Here is a 20,909-nt window from a genome sequence, read left to right as displayed (position 1 = left end):
AGGTCCCCTGTAGTGCTTGTAGATCCGTCTCAAGTGATACTGGAGAGAAGGCGAATATGCCTTGGAAAACGTTATCCCTGTATTTATATTCAACAGGGCGGGGGGAACCACTGCGCAACGTAACGGGTTATGGATGTCAACAGCAATAGGTCATGTCAATTTGATGAAATAGGGGCGGACTCCGAGTGCGGAGTGAGAGTGAATGAATAGAGGTGCCAATCAATTAGGGTACTCTCCATTTAAATTAATCGACACAATTACATATTTTCTGAATGAAAGTAGCAACTAAAGGCAATAGTGCTCTACCATTGTCAAAGAAGAAGAAGTCATAAATTTGATGCAAAATTCTGGCACACTTTAGGTATTCTTCTCGTTGTAAATAATGAGAGTAATTGCTTGGAAGTATTGATATGTTTACTCCTTGCGCACTGAAGCGGTGCATAGATATATGCGCAGTCGTTTTTATGAATGAAGAGCTGACAGCCTCTAAAATGGATGTGGGAGTGTTTGATTGGGATGATAGGGAAGCTTGGCTTGCTGGATTCCCCTGCGCTTTTCATTGACATTGTCATCAATTAACTAATCTATCTAATGTAGCCTATGTAGGTAAACAAAACTGTTTTTGTGTGCTATACAACCTACAGAAAGGTTGTATAGCACATACAGTATCAATGTGTAGGCCTACATTATGAGTGACAGACACAATGCACGTTTTTTTCCCCCCTCAAGTTTATTTACAAAAATGTCAGAGAGCAAAACATTGTCAAAGCAGTCATTTCACATGTAACCATTCAGTACCCACCATGTTTATAGCTTACACTGATAAAAGTCTAAATCAAATGTTGCTCTTTTATTAAAAAAAAACACATCTGCAGGAGTCCCCCTCAGCCAGTCCTACTCAGAAATGACAGATAAATAGTGGAGTGACACAAATTAACCACTGTCACAACTGGTACTCAATCAGCTGTGAGAGAAAAGAAAAGACACTAAAAGAACAGAAAAAGTAAAGCAGCTTCTGACAGGTCAAAGCTTCCGTCCAGTGGGAGTTAAAGCACATGGCACCAAAATGTAACAACAGAACCAGCTCTTGTCTTGTCAACTCCTCTATAGAAGTCCTCCAGAGGCCATGGGGGATCTCTTCTGTACATTCAACGTAGAGTAACAGAGCCGCGCTGATTCAGTCCGTTAGCTTACTAGCAGACGTTTTTGGGGCATCTTCCAACAGAAGAGAGCATTGTTCAACAACGTAAGAAACATTTTGGGGTAACCAGCTCCAGATCCATTAGTAACAGTGTCCCGTGGCAACCAGGACTGGTACTCCTTCATCGGCGCAGTGGACCAATCAAGTTGCAGATACAAAACAAGCAGACTCATCCCGTCAAATGGGAAAAGGTCTTATTATAAAGCCTCAGGAAAAAATAGACTTAACTGTTTGAGATCAGTGATTTAACCAATGGGGGACTGCATTGCTTTTATGAAACTACACTGTATCATGACTTTAATAGAGATGTTTCCTGGGCACAAAAACTGTTATACCATGGTGTTGCTCTCTCCCACTTTGTCCACAAACTGAAAAATAATTAAAATAAACAGTTAGTTAGTTATCCCGATTTTACATTCCATTCACACAAGTAGAACAAAAATACATTTTAATGTACCACTTCATGGAGCAGGGATATTAAGGACGCGTAACCTAGCCCCATATTAGCCAAAGTAATATAATTCATGTCTACTGCTTCAATCTATCTATAGAAAACTACTGGAGTTCATTGTGTAAGTAATATGGAAGAGGTTAGCATTTGATTAATAGCTCTGTGATGGAATGGTTCCTTGACATGACTGACAGAATAGACTCGGCAGTGTTCTACCATGACTAGAGCGATATAGTATACTACAGCCGACTCTGATTGGTAAATACAATGATTTAAGAGTGTTGTGAATGCATGCCATGCAATAAACCAAAGAAATCAGATATCCAAAGCAAGTAAGGGTATTTGAACTGGGACATGTGAACTGCAGTGAGCTTAATCATTGTTTGCAATTATCAAGAGTCGACTGTAATCAATGTACATGAAACACACAAACGGATGCAGCCCATGCTCACATGCAAGGGGGAAAATCTGCAGTGACTGACCAAGCCTGCCGATTGTCCACAGAGCCTTACGAAGGCTTTAAAGAGACAGAGACACAAACACCTCAACACAAGCACACACATACACACCAGGGGTATGTTCAAGAGCCACAAGAAAGGAGAAAACATTTTCCAATGAAAAAGGAAAGAAACTACATTCTTGTTGGATGAATTCAGGTAAATGTAGACCTCCTTCCTATCAAAATGTGTGCTCCCATTTGGTGCCCACAAAACACACACTGGTTATTAGTTTTCACCAGCATCACACTGCGGGGAACCAGGCAACAGCTAGGGCTCCACCATGAGCTGAATGACTGTAGTTTATGAGATGATGAATGACTGTAGTTTATGTCAACAGCTTAGCCTGTCATGTTCATAGTAACACACCTCAACAAACCAAAATGATTGGCCTGTTGACTGAGCCAGGTGATCCAGTTGAGGCCATGTGATTGTGTATAGTAACTTAAATAAGGTGTGTAGGTGCTGGGCTGGAACACACATGACTGGATGACTGGAGTTGACTGCCCTTGCTCTGCCCTGCTGTGCCCACCCATACTCACCCCACTGATGAACGGGAGGTTTAGCAGGGAGCCTAGGAGGGGTATCCTTCTGATGAAGCCAACTATCACTGGAAAGAAACCCCTGGACGAGAGAGAGAGAGAGAGAGAGAGAGAGAGAGAGAGAGAGAGAGAGAAATAATGTCAGTAATCAGTGTCAGAAGTACACTAACAGTTAACAACATTTTAGAAAGGATGAGGCAAGGCAGGAGAATGCCAAGTCTTTCCCAACTGCATGTTGTTCTTGTAATAATATATATATAAATAAGTTAAGCAAACAGGCCTTTCCTCACCTGAATAAAAGGAAGAACCCATAAATCTCCAGCACCACACCGACAATGGGCCAACCAATCAGCACCACCAACACTCCTCCCAGGAAGAAACTGGTGGCCTTCAGCTTGTGTTTCTGGAAGAAGAACCTGAAGGTCCTCTCCAGCCCGATGACGAAAGCCAGCCCAGCCACAAACAGGATCTATAGGGATAGAGAGAGAGAGTGAAAGAGAGAAAGAGAGAGAGGGGGGGGGCTCAGCAGGTGTGTGTTTCTCAGTGTTATAGATTATGTAAGTGCTGACAAGGTAACCGACGGATGCATGAATAAACACTCACATTCCCTATTGCCAGGAGGGCTTTGTCAAAAAACAGGATCATTCCGAAGAAGAGGAAAAACACGCCGAAGCCTGTTAGTCCCATCCCAATCTCTGCAGGAAAGAAGAATCATTACTTTATTGATACATCTGAAATGTATTGCAAATACTGAAATTTATATATCCCCCCCCCCTTCATGGAAAACCATGAAAGACATTAGCTAACACTTAACTCTCATTCTGAAACTATGACACAGAGAAAATCTAAGAACATCTATGTCATGCTGACTATGATTTGACACCTGTCAGAATCCTGGACAATGACCTCTAGTTTCAGTACTTCTATCCCTATTAGTTTGATCCTAGTTTGTCCCTAGTTAGCCATCTCGCTACTGGGGTTAGTTGTACAGTAGATAGCTTTTTTTGCCATAGGTTACACTCAAAGTTAGCTTAGCATAGGTAATCCATATGAGCTGAGACAGGTTAGGAAGAGAGCAGAAACTGTGGGCAAGCTACAGTCAGATATTCAAATCGTAATCGCCTTACTTTGCGAGTCCGTTAGAGAGATCATTTTGATAGAGGATCAACAGCTTATGGCACATAAAACTTGGAACTGTTGAATATATTCAGCCGGGAGTTCAATGTTGAAATGATGACAGCTGCCACTGCAGCAACAGCCACGTCTTCCGGAAACACGCCTTCTATTGTTTACATCTTCCGGGGAACACATCTGGGGAGAGTTCAACATTATAAAGCAATACTTCAAAAGGTTACTGAAGAGAAGACCGCATCATTGCTTCAACATAGTATAGCCTATCCATATGACAACGGCTGTGTGTTGATGTTAACCGCATGTGTTGTCGTAATGACCAAAGTCACAGCATTCCGTTTTCAGCGTTGCAGTGGGTTTCTTGAACGTCCCCCCGACGGTTGAAAAAGCGAGAAAGTGAAAGGAACCCAATCTGATTGGTTCTCATCACACCGGGCCAGCGGGCTGTCTAGCAACCGTGAAGAGGAGGGGTACAAACAGGGAGAAGGGGGATTGAATGATCAACGAACTGTGAGTTTATTTTATCCTTCCACGATGAAGAGGTTATATTTTCCTTAGTACAGAAACAGGCGAGTCACGATGTCATGACTGGCGACTGTAGTATTTCCATTGATTTTTGTAAGCTATCACGCAGCCAGGAGAACGTTTCTCATAAGTCATTAGTCAAAAAGTTGTGATCTCATTAGCGAGTTAGCATCGAGGCTAGCTGGCCAACTCGCAGGTGCCCGACTGATTTGCTCTGATTGGCTAGCTAGTGATTCTTTCACCACTAAGTGCTTTTTTTCATCCAACAGGATGATACAAATTCTATAGAGCTTCCAAGGTACTTTGTACTAGGTCTGCCTGGGAAATGGACAGTGACAGCACCAATGGTAAGTGTACGATTATTTCTTATTCGAAATCCTTAAAGTAAACACACAATCATGTTACTGTTTTTTGAGTGAGCTGAGCAGCTAACTCCACTGGGACAGGTAGTATTCCACTGTCCTCCCCCAGAGGGAATAGGTGTGGAGAGACTGATGAATGTGGCTAAGGTCATTAGCTTCCCTACCTGTGAAGCACAGCTCATTAGTGATGGGGAGGTGTCAGACCTGACTCCCTCCCTCTCTCTCTCCCTCTCTCTCCTGCTGCATCTGGGTATTCAATATCACACAGAACCCCAGAGAACAGCAGTTGTCCTATTGGATAGCCCTAAGTGTTTGGTTTCTTTTCTAATCTGATACTGAAAGAAAATCTTAGCGAGTAATGCACTCTCAATTGAGTGAAAGCTAGAATGCTATCGTTAATGGAACATGTCTCTTTCGTTATCATGGAAATGTCTTGACCTATTAGTGACACCTTAATCATGTGACAATGAATACATGCATGATGTGTCATTAGTAGTAGGGGTCATTGTAATACTAGTACTAGTAAAAGTTCATTACTTATGTGTTCATCTGCACCTCAAGGGATTTAATCCTGTCACCGGAATTTAAAATAAATAAACATGTTCTTCTTCTCTCCCTGCAGAGGTGCAGGTGGAGCTAGACTCTGTGGAGGCGGAACTGGAGGTGGTGGAGCTGCAGGTGGCTGAGCTGCTGGAGAAGCAGGCCAGCCTGACGTCCCGTAGGAAACGTCTGCTCCGGAAGCTGGAGCAAGCTTGTGACTCTGCCCAGCCCTCAGGATCCTCCTCCTCCTCCTCCCAATCCTCTGGATCCAGTCTCAGCAAGGAGGAGTTGCTGCGCTATGAGAATGCTGGTACAGGACATCATATTTACAAAAAAAAGATTGTAAAAGATTGTTTTTTGAGAGAAACGTGTTTTTTTTTTAATATAAACCATACAAAGCCGAATCCTTCAGGGTTTTGGGCAATAGCATTGCATATGTACAGCTGGAATGTCTGAATGTTATTTTTTCCAACATTCTAGATTTTCCGTGGTCCAAGAAGCTGGAGCAGAACCTTAAGGATGCGTTCCAACTCTCTAAGTTCCGTCCTCTGCAGCTGAAGGCCATCAACCTGGGCATGTCTGGCAAAGACCTGTTCCTGGTCATGCCTACAGGACGGGGGAAGAGTCTGTGTTACCAGCTACCTGCAGTCTGCTCTGAGGGTATAATCATAACGCATGCACACACACACACACACACACACACACTTGTTTCCTTACAAGCTTAGATCACAGTTCATTGACTAATTGTGTGTGCTATGCAAACACATACATAAGCCTACCACCCCGAGTTGACAGAGAAGGATCCATCTGTCCTGCAGTATTCTGACGTGTGTGTGTGTGTGTGTGTGTGTGTGTGTGTGTGTGTGTGTGTGTGTGTGTGTGTGTGTGTGTGTGTGTGTGTGTGTGTGTGTGTGTGTGTGTGTGTGTTCGTTCAGGTTTTACTCTGGTCATTACACCCTTGGTGTCTCTGATGGAGGATCAGCTCATGTACCTTAAGTCCATCAACGTCGAAGCTGTCACACTCAACGCCTCCAGCAGTAAGGTAACAACAGACAGATTAGTATTTATTATTTATTGAGTTAATTTTTACTTATTATTATTTACAATTATTGATTGTATTGATGATGGTGCTCACTTTTTGATTGGCTTTTGACTGGACTGCTCTGTGTACCCCCAGGAACATGCTAAAATGGTCATGGCTGGTCTGACGGATCCAAAGGCCCCGTTCAAGCTCTTGTACGTGACCCCAGAGAAGATTGCCAAGAGCAAGCTGCTGATGTCTCGGCTGGAGAAGGCCTACAACGCAGACAGACTGAGCCACATCGCTGTGGACGAGGTCCACTGCTGCAGCCAATGGGGACATGACTTCAGACCAGGTAGGTTACCCATTACTACATTAGACCCACTGAAAGCCTTGTTGTCCTAATGCACCACGGTGTAGGGTTCTGAGTCTTGATGGTTATGAAGAGACAGAGAACAAAGGACAAGCACTTGAATCCAATTCAAGATGTTATTAACGACCAGTCAGGAAGAGGTAGCTTATCTTTAGTAAGTATTCACCCCCCTGGACTTTTTCCACATTTAGTTGAAAAGCTGAAATGTCTTGAGTCAAGTATTCACCCTCTTTGCGACAGTCCTAAAATGAGCTCAAATGCAACAAAAAAAAACAAGTCACTCAATAAGTTGAATTGAGTCCATCTGAGTGCAAGGATAATAGTCCTTGTGATTTGATTTAATATATTTGTTTTTATATGACATCTGAATTGCATGGGAATCAATTACACATTGTGTGGATTAGGCTGTCACTGGGTATTTTGATCAGTAACAAAAAACTTTGATTGTAACACAACAAAATGTGGAAAAAGTCCAGGGCGACGAATACTTACTGAAGGAACTGTAGTAGCAATGCAGATCTTTGAAATCATGAGTCATCAGTGAGACAGTTTATAAACACTGGAAGAGGAGAGTCTCCTTTGCCTCCATATAAGGTAAAGAATTCCATGATACAGATGGCCAAGAAGATTCCACTGTATAATGTTACCCAGTGTTCTCTTGTTGCTGGAGATTGAAGACCCATCTCTTCAGGCTACATCTTAACTGTCCCTCCTAAAGACCTCTTCACCCCCATTACCCCCCTGTACAAGTTTCTCTCCTGTAATTCTTCCTTCTTCTAGCATTGTGACTGCCAATGGCCCCTGGTCCTAGCATAGATTACTTTTTCTTATGATGACTGATGGATAGATGATTCACTTACTTAAACAAATGTAATTGTTGTAAGTCACTAAATGGCATAAATGTAAAATGTCATTGTCATTCAGAGGACAGTCTGTACTATACGTGATGTAAGTGGTCTAAGGGAGACCCCTAGGATCTAGAGGTTTAACTGATCTTACATACTGAGTAAGACAGAAGGACACCAAGGCACGGCTGGTGAAACATATACGTATATATCCACTAGCCTAATATTGGTTATTACCCATCAACAGTCACCTGGTTTTGTAAAACCGGTTCAGGGATTTATGTGATCTGATTGGCTGGGACACATTATGAAGCCGTACATCAACTAAGTTATAATTCATAACCGGCTGTTGTGCATAAGCCTACACTTCCAGCGACAAGGATAAACATTATTGTTGCTCACTTATATCAGTACTCTATGTATGTTTTCCATATTACTGACATAAACCACATGTTCTATCCCCAAGACTACAAACTCCTGGGGATCCTGAAGAGGCAGTTCCCCAAGGTCCCGTTGCTAGGCCTGACTGCCACGGCAACCAGCAGTGTTCTAAAGGACTGCCAGAAGATCCTGTGTGTCCCTGAGCCAATCACACTCACTTCCTCCTTCAACCGCACCAATCTGTACTACGAGGTGGGAGTCACGGCAACCACACACTCACACCTGGCTGGCACGCACACACACACACACACACACACACACACACACACACACACTCTTCTGATCTTTAGACCTCACACCTGTACTGTTCATCATAGACTGTGGAACGACTCAAGATAATTCTGGAACTCTTTTATTTGACATATATTGCTTGGATTCCCTGGATGTACTACCATTCACTTTCAACGCCTTTGGGTCTTAGAAAAGCACTGCATAAACAACTCAGAGGAGCTGTGATACTGAGGGTCTGCAGTTGTTTTGTTTTTGTCTTTCAGGTTCGCATTAAAGATGCCAACAGTGATCAATCAATAAGTGACATCTCAGCACTGATCAAGGAGCGATATAAGGATCAGTCAGGTAACATGGGCATATCTCATGGAAAGAAAAACAAAGGATGTTTTAAAATCCGTCACAGGCGTTACATATTGTCACATATTTCTCAAAACCAAGAGCAGCTTCGTATCCAGTGTTGCTGAAGTACTGCATATCTTTGATTTTGGCAGGCATCGTTTACGTGTTTTCCCAGAAGGACGCCGAGATGGTGGCGTCAGACCTGCAGAAGAAGGGCATCCAAGCGTTTCCATACCACGGAAACATGAACCCAGAGGACAAGTCACGGGTTCACCGCAAATGGAGTACCAACAAGATCCAGGTGACCTCACAAACCTCATACCTACTGAATGAATCCTCTTCGTCCCGGGCGGGACACAAGGCTGCAACAATCTACAGTCACTGTCTGTCTTTTACCACCGTTTGTGCCTCCATCCCAGGCTGCGTTTTTTCCGGTTGGTGTTCAACTGAGGGCAACTTTTGGGGCAACCTTCTTGAGGCATCCTCAACGCGTGTCAAAGCCATTACAAATCTCCTCCCTATTATTATTGTTATTATATTATAGGTCAATGTTCTTCAGTTCTTGTCCTGGTATGATTTTGTTCCACCCCAGCACTAATACACCACAGATTCCACTAATAATCATCAATCCTCGGGTCCCCACGACCAGGATCGAAGACTACTGTAATGTGGCAGCAGTGATCCTCACTCCTGGTCCTGGTAGAGCTGCAGTACTGCTGGTTTTCTTACTCCCAGTTTAGCAGTAACCTGATGATCAGTTGATTAGTTCAATCAGGTGTGATTGCAACAGTCTGGGACGAAAACCTGGACCCACTGTGGTTCTCCAGGACCAGGGTTGAGTATTACTGGGTTATAGGGCTGAAGAATTGGAAATAAAACACAGAAGAATAGAGGACGGGTTAAGAATAAGACATACGTATGTATTCCCAAGTACAAGTTCAGACGGTTACGGACCGTAACCGGAAAGCGAACTCAATACAAGTGGTCACAGGACCAATTAACACGAGTTAACATTACGTTATATCTCCAAAAGATATTTCATGGTTAATAATGATTGATAATGCTTTGCTCATCCCTGTGTGACAGACAATCGATCATATCGGATCCTAGATTAAATTAAGAATACCCAAAATGCTGTTTTACTATGCCCTCAAGGTAAGATAAATCGGATTGCGAAGAGTTTACGCTCAAGCCAATATCCGAAGCTGATGACTCACTCTACATGTCGTTAATGATGCATGTGCACATTAGACATTAGACAGGGAGAACCTGGTCACAATTATGTTGTGCTGTATTAACAGAACCTTTATCTAGCGCACAACATCACATTAATGCACATAGGAATAATGAGTATCAACAAATAGAGTACAGAGTATCAACAAAAAGAACCACTTTAACAGTTTCCAAGCAACATATGACTAAGTTTTAACCATACGTTTAACGCGTGTCAAGGACAACACAGGAGAGTAACTCAAAGGACATCTTGCTGTCCTTCTCCTTAAATATCATTCCCAACAAAAGGACATAGGTGTGAGACACATTACAATCGCAAAGGAATAGACAAATGGCGAGGGTGCGATTTCTTCAGGATGACCGCCGGGCATGCTCATTCAAGAGTAAATAGGTATACGCATTTAAATCAAGGTTGGCACCACCAAATCTGTCTACAGGGTCATCATCATTATCATCATCATCATCATCGTGTCATGTTTCTATGGTACCGTAGGTGGTGGTGGCCACAGTGGCATTCGGTATGGGGATTGACAAACCTGATGTCAAGTTTGTGATCCACCACACCCTCAGCAAGTCTATAGAGAACTACTACCAGGAGAGTGGCCGCGCAGGTAAGACAACAATTACATCTACATCGAGTTTTACTATATAGCCTTTATCTGACTTATTTTTATAATCTCCACTCTGTGTTCTGTCTTAGATAGTTTGACTTTAGTATTTTGTCCCAGTATGTCCCTGCCTCTCTCCTCTAAACTCCTGGCATCGTTTATCTGTGTCTTTCAGGCAGAGACGACCGTCCGTCAGACTGCATTGTCTACTTCGGCTTCAACGACATCTTCAGGATCAGCACCATGGTGGTCATGGAGAACGTGGGACAGCAGAAGCTCCTACAGATGGTCGACTACTGCCAGAACGTTGACAGGTACTGTAGTGAGAAGCTACTAAAGGAAAGGGCTGTGAGGATGTTTTGCTGGTGTGTGTCTCTGTTTTAGCCAACTCTGTTGTTTTTGTTCTGCCTCGTGTTTTTGTTTTTTTTCAAAGCTGTCGGCGCTCAGTCATGGCGGTCCACTTCGACGAAGTTTGGGACGACGAAGGATGCAATGAGATGTGTGACGTCTGCCGTCATGGAAACGGTGTGTATGTGTGTGTGTGTGTAAATGAATGTAACACCTTGAATGAAGTGTGTCCTTGGCTTTATCACTATGTCTTTGTGTGTGTGTGTGTGTGTGTGTGTGTGTGTGTGTGTGTGTGTGTGTGTGTGTGTGTGTGTGTGTGTGTGTGTGTGTGTGTGTGTGTGTGTGTGTGTGTGTGTGTGTGTGTGTGTGTGTGTGTGTTCCCAGACTACATCACGATGGACATCACGCAGCATGCCCGGAACGTGGTCCAGATCTTGGAGCTGGCTGCGTCTCAGGACGAGAAGCTGACCCCCTTGAAGATGACGGACGCATGGATGGGGAAGGGGCCGGCCAAACACAGGAAGATGATGCCGACCACTGACATGTCTCGTCTGGAGGTGGAGGCCATCATCACCCGCTTACTGCTGCAGGGCTACCTCGGGTATAACACACACCGTGCCCCTAATTTACACATGTGAGCCGAGCCGAGCCGAGCTGAGCTGTACTGGGCTGGCCTGGTTACATATCCACCATAGCTGCTGAAACGGTACTGGAAAGGACTGTATAAAATAAAATAAAATAAAACATTGAATCCATACCCACAGCAGGCCCCATCTCTGCCTTTTTGTTATTGAAATACTTTCTTATTTCACAGCTGTTATTATTTATTCTGTCTTCGTTTTTTGTGTTCTGGTCTTTGTGTCTTCTCCATAGTGAGGACTTCAGCTTTACGCCGTACACCACCTACTTCTACCTGAAGCTGGGCCGCAAAGCTCCGCTGCTGAAGAGCCAGACTCACTCTATCACCATGAAGATGAGAAGGACAGGAGCAGGCACACCCAAGGTCAGTACACACACACACACACACACACACACACACACACACACACAGAGGGAAGCAGACAAGCTAGCTTCTTAAGGGATAGTTCACCCCCGATTCAAAGTCTTATCAGACATTTTGTAAGACGTTTTCAAGTTTGAAAGACTACTCTTGTAAACTTTAAACTCTTTTACCTACTTTTTGAGTTTGCAAATGTCTGACAATTACACTGATCATTAATCCTTTTAAGGTTTGTTCTAAGTGTTTTTTCTCCATTCTACAGTATTATAGTTGTCAGTCCATTTCCAAGTTTCTCCCTGTATCTCTCTCTGTCGTGACTGTATTCTTTCAATGTCTCTGTTTTGCCTTTTGTGTGTCTGTCCCATGTCTTTCTCTTCTCCCCCAAAAAATGTTTTGTAAAAATCTTTGAATTATTAACCAGACAACCCTTGGAGGTAAGTGAGAACAAAAATGCGTTTTCAGGCCATCTGAGGATGGTTATTGTTTTGCAGCAGATGATTCATCGTTGAATCACTTCACAGTGACATCAGTGATTATGTATTTTTTTTGTGTGTCTGTATCCAAGCTTTTGTAAGACAATAATCCTTGCCTCCATCACTTGTGACTGTAATCATAAGCACCCTAACAAAGTCATCGATTTTTACTCCTTCCCGAATTATAGTGTAGTGTTTCTAAATCACAGTAGTTCTAGTGCTGTAGGTTTACTAAACTGACCTTGTTCTACAGCTTTCCTTCCTCAAACTGTGTTTCTCCAGATTTATGCAGTGTGGTAATGCCCTATGGTTGGTTTTTCAGAATACTACAGGTGATTCAAGATGAAAGACTTGCTCATAGTCATCGACAATTTAAAAATGAGGAAAAGCCTCGTGGAATGATTGAGGGTTCTGTTTTTCCATGTCAATCCTGAGATCCTTCCTCCCATATTTTAGCACCCAGATCCCACGCCCTGCCCAGGTGTGTGTATGTGAGTGTGTGAAGCCCCCCGTGGGTAAAAGGCTGTTGTTACTGACCTACAGGTAAATGTAAAGGCCAAAGAAGGAAAAAGATCTGCTGACAGTTCTGGAAAACCCCCCGTAACCAAGAAAGTCAAGAAAGACCTCCTCCCCTAGTCCCCCCGAAGACAAGAAACACAAAGTACAGTTCCCTGATTCTCTATTCAATCAATTGCATCTTGGGCATGGCATTGTCGGGGAAACCATTCACAGTACATGTCTTTCCTGGTTACAACAAAACATTGATATTGCTTCTGGAATGATATCCTAAGAGAATACGTCATTATTGGTGAAATAATCAAATATGCATGAACTCATAATCATATCTCTGTAACCATTCACAAACATTGTTTTGTATTAACAGCTTTCATAGTTTGTGTCCTGTGTGTATGTCCTGTCAATACTACACACACGACTGTAGGTTCATCATGGCTGTATGGAGCATGCTTTCACTAACGCTGTGTCACACTAACAGTGAGTTCACTAACAAGGCTTTGTAAATCCTCTACTGGCTTGGTCTGAAACACAACCCCCTGCACATTCTCTTTTGTGTTTGCAGATCTTACTTACCCCTGGATAGGTGTAAGTAAGTAATATGGCGGAAGCTCCCCCTGAGCCTATAGCTTATTCCTATCTGGCAACGTTAGATCTGCAAACACCAAAGAGATAGGCGCTTGAAGTTGTATTAGGTTATGGGCCTCTGTTAACAGCATGTCCAGTAAGGCCAGGGCCTCAGGGGTCAAGGTTCAGGGGTCACTGATGCTGGTTGTTGTCTCCGCAGGAGGACGGACCCCCTGCTGGAGCCGAGGAGGCGACGTCACCTACCATTGTCCCCGGCGACGGCAGTCCTCCCCTACACAGACACAAGCTGATCAAGGTGGACAAAGAGCAGCAGAACCAGGCCAGGAAACACACTGAGCACACTGGCCAGACAGAGAGACAGACGGGGGAGGAGGATCAGTGTGTTCCTCCACCTGTTCAGCCCACTGCCATCGAGGTGGATGTGGAGATTAATATCGTAGAGAAGGAACATGAAGTTGTTGAAGGCAAATCCACACCACCACCAGTCAAACCCAATTCTAAACGCAAATCTACAACCCCTCAGAGAGGGAGAAGGAAACCCTGTACTGCCGCTGCCAATGCCTCCCCCTCAGACGCTCCAGTTACCAACTCCGACCACCAGAGGGCAGCAATGGTCAACTCCCCCTCCCAGGCCTCCATCATTTCCGAGGCTGCAGTGGAGGAGCTCTGTGATCTACACAACTACTACAGCAAACAGCTGAAACGTATAAATTACATTTCCCATGAGTACTTGCAGCACTCAGACCCCGGGGTGCTGGCTTGTATCAGGGAGCCACTAAGGAGCCTTCGTTTGCCCCGAGGCTCCACCATCGCCAGGACCGCACGCAGCCTGTGGACACGAGTCAGCACTAGGAGGAAACTCATACCGAGATGACTGCCAATGTTTAATTTGGATTTACCAGTGATTTTTTTTTGTACTACTTCACATTCAGAGAGAATATACTGTAATGTTCTGTTATAATAGTTGAGATATGCTTCTCTACACTGTACTTGTCTTAAGAGCAATTATTGTCTTGAAAAAGTTTTAGCAAAACTTCCTCTGCTGATATGAATGAGTAATATGAAGTAATGTGTTATTTTCACAATGTCTTATTTGTCATTTCCGTCTCATTAGAGCGGAACTAAGAGTCATAGTGTGTATAGTGAATTCGATTCACTCTAATTATTTTCATGACAGTTACTTGTGCTCAACTCACCTGCAGATACAATAGATTTTTGATTAAAAATATCAAATATAATTGTTTGTGCGCCCTCTGGTGGTCTTTAATATGTACCTGCCCTGCATCTTAGAAGAAGGATGGATGCACTAATCAAAAACCATAACAGCATAGGACAGTCACCTGGAAAATAATAATAATAATTTAATACCTTAAAACAATTATAACACATTCATTTACTGTACAGGCACAAAGTAAATTATCATAACCCTTGATTTTTGTGAACAGAAATGACACAGTCAAAATAGACAGTGTTCAAAATGTGAGGCATCGAATACCTCAGCGCCACAGTTCTCAGTCAACAACGTCATTGGGTTTTTAGTCAAAGTAGTCCTCAATGTCTATGTCAGGGTTGAGGAGGTCCTCCCCGTAGCGGGACAGGTCCATCTGGTTGAGGATCAGGTTCTCAAAGGTCTCCTCCAGGTCCGTTTCTCCTATCAGCAGGGCCCCCATCATCCTCCCTCCACTCAGAACCACCTTCACGTACTCCAGACCCTTAGTGCAGCGCAGCAACAGCTCCTGGTCCTGACCCAGACCCTGGCCGTTAAACTTCCCCAACAGGACAACCTGGAGATGGGTGGAGAAGAGCACTGTATTAGCCACACGTTGTGGGGATGATGGGCCTTTGGTTTCACACAATGATACATTATTAACAATAATGATTATATAAATTATTATTATGCAATTTCAATTCAATTTGTAGGCCACTGTTCTTACATTCGTCAGTACTTACTGTACAACGATCTAATAACACTAATGCAACTGAATATTAAAAAAATATAATAATTAATGGAAAAATGAAAATCTCTACAGACCATAGTGGGTCTCCAGGACCTGAGTTGGAGACCAGTGCCCTGCTTCAGAGAAGAGACGCTCACCTTGTAGTTGAAGAACTTGGTGATGTGAGAGAAGAGTTCAAAGCAGAAGTCCAGCTCTATGGGCTCCTCCAGGGTGTCAGCAGTGATACATCGTGCTGCGTGCCAGCCCATCTGACGAGCCTGGGTCCACAGACGCATCTACACAGGGGAGACACCAATGTAATATATAATAATATAGGATATAATATATGCCATTTAGCTGGCGCTTTTATCCAAAGCGACTTACATTGCAGTGAGTGCATACATTTTTTCAGTATATATGGTCCCAGTGGGAATCAAACCCACAACCTAAGCGTTTTTAGTGCCATGCTCTACCGACTGAGCCATAGAGGACCATATGGATGTGTCACAATGTCTTTGTCTGTCTATGGAGAGTATGTACAGTGTACACGTGTGTAATGCTGACTGTTTATAACACAACGTAGGTTCCCATTCCCAGGTGGAAAATCAAGTCCTATTATATTCTACTCTATTTTACAGGCATCGTAGTGGTTGTAATTGCAGTAACATAACTGGTTGGTCAGACACATCACATGTGCTTCAGTGAGCTCCAGGTGTGTGTGTGTGTGTGTGTGTGTGTGTGTGTGTGTGTGTGTGTGTGTGTGTGTGTGTGTGTGTGTGTGTGTACCTGCTGCCACATGGGGCTGGGCTCCCAGCATGCAGTGCACACGTCCCCTGCTGCATACACATCTGGCTCTGATGTCATCATGTGGTCATCCACTCTCAGTCCTTTGTCTTCTGCCAGAGCAAACTGGACAAACATACATACATATTCATTCCAAGACCATATTCATAGTAGATATTCTATGTATCTTGCAAGTGTTTTTAATATGTTTTACGTTAATCTGTTAATGTTATTGTGTGAAGCAAAAGGACAATTCTCTTTTTATCTTTTTTTATTGACCGTTGAGAGTTCTAGCAGGCCTAGGACTATTAATATCCCTCCAAGGGGCACCTTTAGCGTCTACACATACGTCTCCTGCTTGCGTAGGTTATCAGATGAAATAAATTAATGTCATCAACAAAACTAAACATGCATCGTGACGTCAAACAGGGGGCGCATTGCGTCACTATGGGAAAGCTTTAAATATCGGAAAGCAATGCTGAAATGTTATATTCGTCATTGATTTACACAATGAATGCAAGCAATCCTATACGCTGCTCTAATCCAACGCTCTCAATGAGTCGCTGTGAACTACAGCGGCTGGGTATGATATGCTCTGGTCCACTTGAAGCCCGGCCCTGACCGAGGCCGCGGCGGGGAGATGTGCCAACCCTGTCTCATGGTCTCATGCGCTCGCATGAAACCAGGTTGGACGGCCTCATGGAACCCCGCTGCTGTGTTCTACTACTTTTCTGCTGAGACAGACAAAGAAACTGTATATATTGCTAGGCCGATTGTTAATAAACAAAGTAATATATGCAATCAGTTGTTTTCATGTCTTTTATTTTACTCCGGCTATTTGGTAGAAGCGGTAAGGCATTATATTATTACTCGCGTTTGCAGCCCATGTTGTAGTGTTTATTAGATTAATTATCGATCTGGCTCTCTTTAACAGCATCATTTGAAGGCAATCCAAGGACGTGAAAGTTAGTTTTTGAGTTGGGAGGGCAGCGTGAGAGCGGACCATGCCTGAGCCTGGTCATGGAATACACGTGGTCACGTCCATTTCAAAAACATTCCATCGTTTACGTCGTTACCTAGCAACGCACACTACTACCGCTACACGAAAATGTCGGTTAGTTGGCTAGCTACCTTTCAAACCACCTTAGCTACCTTGTACACATTATGTAAACCTTGTCGGGTGCCTTTCAACACTTTTAATACAACTCGTAGCCAGCCAGCTACAGTAGCACTGTCTGTAGTTGCTGGCAGCCAGACGGATTGAACGCAACATTGTGTCGATCACTGCCTAGAAGTGGGCGCCTTAAATTGCACTTGACAACCAGTGTAAGTGAATATTTACGCCACTCAGATCAAATCATTTCGACCGGGGACGGTGCCTCTAGTGCAGAAAAAAACAAACATTGAAAAGCATAGCCAGAAAAAAGCTTGTGTTGTACATGGTTGAGTTAGACATAGGCTAAATGCGAACTTCAAGCAGGCCTAGGACTATTGATATTGCACCTTTAGCGACTACACATACGTCTCCTGCTTACGCAGGTTATACAATGAAATAAATTAATGTCATCAATCCAGTTGTTTTCATTTATTTTATTAGCCTACTTAGGCTATTTGTTAGAGGTGGTAGGGCATAATTATAGCTAGCGGCACCCAGGTAAAAAGTAATAATATAGTTATTATTAATAATTTACTGTTCAGCCAGCACATGACCAGCCAGAGGAGGATGGGTCACCCTTGGAGCCTGTATCCTCTCAAGGTTTCTTCCTACTAGGGAGTTTTATCTTGCCACTGTGACCTAGGTTTTCTCCCCACTGGGGAGTTTTTCTTTGGCTTGCTTTTTGGGGGTCTACGATCGGTCTGGTGTTTGTCCATATTGTTTGTATTGTATTCATTGTTTTTGTAAAGCACTTTGGGACAGTTTTTGTAAAAAGGGCTATACAAACACATTTGATTGATTGATTGATTGATTGATCGACAGGCAGCCAGGAACTGTGGGAGGAAAGGGGTTTTTACTGCTTCAAGCATTAGATAATAGCTTCTGAGTCTGGTCTAGGTGTTTTGCTGTTTCCTTACATTGTTTCCATGGAGAAATGGCTCAGTGTTAGGTACAACACCAGTGGCACTGACAATGAAGTCACAGCCAAACGTCTTCCCATTGGTCAGTTGGACATACACTGGCCAGGATCCTGCAGGAGAGAACAGCAACAAGAGAAGAAGAGATGCTCAGTGAAGAAAAAAAGACTGACCGAGTGATTAACTGATCTAAAACACTACTTATTCTACTACAATAACACTACATATTCCCCTTATATAAGGACGGATGCATTGCCTCCTCTCACCCATGTCAGATATCTGTGTGGCCAGTGGGGACTGCAGGAGGTCCTGGTGTGTGTAGATCTTCTGAACCTCACACTGGTACTCCACTGCTCTGTGGCACACCTCCTCTGCTCCTCTCATACTGATGCCCTCATGCCAGTCTGGCCCCAGGGCACTGCCAGGCCCTTCCAACCTCGCACCCCGGACACGTCTGTCTCCACCTGAAAACACAATTCAGATACTGCATTTGACCATCCTGGCGCTCATTATCACAGGGCCAGTATGAAACACTGAAATACAAAGGACCCAAGTAAACATCAAAGGTTCAACAGATGCCTGTATCTGTATATCTGTATCAAGAATATGTGCAGTCCTAATGGTGTCTGATATTCAGATGTACATGAATGAATTAATGACATGAATGGATGACTGAATGTATAAATGAATACATTCCTGAGTGAATGAATTAATAAATGAATGAACGAATGAATGATTGAATGACTACCTGCAGCAGAGCCGTGAGAGGCTCCAGCTCCAGCCCCCTCTGTGGTGTAGCGGGCCCTCTTGCAGGTGGCAGCTTTCTCTGGCCTGTCTGAGTCCAGGGACGGGATGAGGAACTGAGCAGCTCCAGCATCGAAGAAGGTGTTTCCTATGGCCTTGTCCTTCACTGCCCAGATCACGTCACAACCTTTGACCTCGTACCTGCACAACATATACCAGATATACAGTACTGAATTCAACATACATCCACATTGAGGATTAAATGATAAGATCAAATCATAGAGATCAAGGAATACTAGCACTGTATGTTATTTTCTCCAAACAATCAAAGTTCAGTAAGTGAGTAACACACTCACACTAACTCCAAGGCAATCCCTCCATTTCCGACGACTACGATTCGCTTTGCTTTGCATAACCGCTTCTGAAATTCCTGCCAGACACAAAACAAATAGAGCGTGAAGCATTCAGTGTGAGATGAGGGTAAAATGGAGTCCAACAGAACAACCACAAGGTACTGGATTCATTCAATGGGGAGAATGGGTGCTGAACGAGCACCGAGACGGTACAAGTACCTGGGCGCTGTCTGTGTCTCGTATCCCCAGCACATAGGGGTTGCCTTGGGTGAGGAGTTTGGGTCTGCCCCCGCTGCAGATGCACAGCTTCTCATAGTGGATCAGCAGTCCATCCGCAGTGTGTAGGGTCTGAGAGTGGGAGATTGGTGAAGTTAATTTAACCTGAACTGGTGTCTTAGCATTTCACAAACACATCCACAAGGTGGAAGTGTTGGACAGCATTTAAGACAGGCAACCAGTTGTGGTTCTAACAAAACAACGACTTAGATGCAATATTCGAAAGGCTACAGTGCATTTCTTCAACGCTGCTACAACGCCAGAGGGTGTAGTTACAAGTCCACAGCTCTATTTCCACTAGCCTTGGGTGACTGCTTTCTTGGTTCTTCTATAACCACATAGGGGCTGGTTCTGATATTTCACATTCACATTATCCTTGTTACAGCAACGATGGTGGACGTGTAACCAGGCTAGTCCAGCACAGCACACACTCTGTGGTGCAAACCAGGGCATAGTCTGGTAACACGTACTTATCTTTCCACTCACATGTTGCCGCGCCTGGAGGGCTCTCACTGCAGACTGGATGACTCTCAGGTTGGGGTACTTCTCCTCTAGGACACTGGAGGGCTGCTCCTCTACGTCAAACTCCTCCAGCGTCTTAGAAACCTATGGAGGGAGGGAGGGAGGGAGGGAGGCAGGTTTGGGTTAGGGTCATTATATGTATATACTGTAGATGATTTGATACGTTTATGAAGTTTCTTACACCTTTCATTTTGAGAGCATAGATACAATTACGCACAGTATGGAAACTATTACATACATAATTATACAGATGTAATTTTGCGTAGAGTGTAGCTTGAACTGGTGATCAAGCAGTGGTTTAAGTAAGTAAAGTAAGTATGAGGATTAGTAGTAGTAGTAGAAAACGTTATTATCCCTGATGGGGAAATTGATTCAATCATAAAAACATCAAGGTCCATGTCTATTATCCACGAACGGCTGTATGACGCCACTGTAATAGCTGTGACATCAGTGCATCACCTGCTTGAAGTTGGCCACTGCCTTTATCATGGGAGCAGCTGTCAGAAGGGCCACATTGGCGGACTGGTTCTGTGAGGCCAGCTGTCAAAAAGATGAAACACTCCTGCTATCAACACTACAACAGTAAAGCAACACTAACATGTTGCACACACTGAAACACATCTGAAGCACTCCTCCAATAGGTTATAATTGGCACACAATCTCATTATGCAAACATGGTGAGAACATATTAAATGTTAGCTGATTGGTCTCACCTGCTCAGCACAAGTTACACCGGCGATGCCACCACCGACGACAACAAACTTGAACGTCATCTCTGTCTGTGCTGCCATTCTCCTGTTCAGCTACTGTAGCTAGCTGTGAAGCTAACTTGCTCGCACACATGGGCAGAAGTTGAAGTCAAGACGTTCTTGTGAAACTAGAAACTAGTAATGTGATCTTAGTGGCCAATATATTTGTTTGTGTGAAAGACAAACAATACAGTGTTTTGAAGCACTGCA

At 43.7% G+C, this 20,909-nt stretch overlaps 3 protein-coding genes across 4 annotated transcripts; 1 reads left to right on the top strand and 2 right to left on the bottom strand.

Annotated features, from left to right (window-relative positions):
- Window positions 1-724: 724 nt before the first annotated feature.
- Window positions 725-3,959, bottom strand: golt1ba (golgi transport 1Ba). Its single transcript, XM_083692019.1, has 5 exons — window positions 3,819-3,959; window positions 3,295-3,386; window positions 2,982-3,160; window positions 2,692-2,773; window positions 725-1,569 (listed from the first exon to the last, which is right to left on the bottom strand). Exons 1-5 carry the CDS (start codon window positions 3,841-3,843, stop codon window positions 1,531-1,533), a joined length of 417 nt encoding a protein of 138 aa, XP_083548145.1. The 5' UTR covers window positions 3,844-3,959; the 3' UTR covers window positions 725-1,530.
- A 296-nt stretch (window positions 3,960-4,255) lies between these two features.
- recql (RecQ helicase-like) lies at window positions 4,256-14,500 on the top strand. 2 transcript variants are annotated; one of them, XM_083692056.1, is made up of 16 exons: window positions 4,256-4,332; window positions 4,617-4,694; window positions 5,332-5,559; window positions 5,730-5,909; window positions 6,185-6,291; window positions 6,427-6,625; window positions 7,955-8,121; window positions 8,424-8,505; window positions 8,652-8,800; window positions 10,226-10,343; window positions 10,516-10,654; window positions 10,774-10,865; window positions 11,073-11,289; window positions 11,562-11,691; window positions 12,705-12,822; window positions 13,462-13,602. In XM_083692056.1, exons 2-15 carry the CDS (start codon window positions 4,673-4,675, stop codon window positions 12,795-12,797), a joined length of 1,923 nt encoding a protein of 640 aa, XP_083548182.1. In that variant the 5' UTR covers window positions 4,256-4,332; window positions 4,617-4,672; the 3' UTR covers window positions 12,798-12,822; window positions 13,462-13,602. The 2 variants fall into 2 exon arrangements, with proteins under 2 accessions (XP_083548182.1, XP_083548183.1); XM_083692057.1 differs by lacking the exon at window positions 12,705-12,822 and having other exon boundaries at window positions 4,263-4,332; window positions 13,462-14,500.
- Window positions 14,501-14,608: 108 nt separating this feature from the next.
- pyroxd1 (pyridine nucleotide-disulphide oxidoreductase domain 1) lies at window positions 14,609-20,909 on the bottom strand. The gene is made up of 11 exons (XM_083692058.1): window positions 20,664-20,909; window positions 20,410-20,490; window positions 19,915-20,034; window positions 19,372-19,500; window positions 19,156-19,229; window positions 18,804-19,000; window positions 18,322-18,519; window positions 18,056-18,168; window positions 15,986-16,108; window positions 15,358-15,495; window positions 14,609-15,046 (listed from the first exon to the last, which is right to left on the bottom strand). Exons 1-11 carry the CDS (start codon window positions 20,739-20,741, stop codon window positions 14,798-14,800), a joined length of 1,500 nt encoding a protein of 499 aa, XP_083548184.1. The 5' UTR covers window positions 20,742-20,909; the 3' UTR covers window positions 14,609-14,797.

This window comes from Argentina silus (genome assembly GCF_951799395.1).
Source record: "Argentina silus genome assembly, chromosome: 20".
In the NCBI taxonomy this organism is placed as follows: Eukaryota; Metazoa; Chordata; class Actinopteri; order Argentiniformes; family Argentinidae; genus Argentina; species Argentina silus.
The sequence above is the reverse complement of the archived record's forward strand: the minus strand, read 5'-3'. Positions and strand labels throughout refer to the sequence as shown.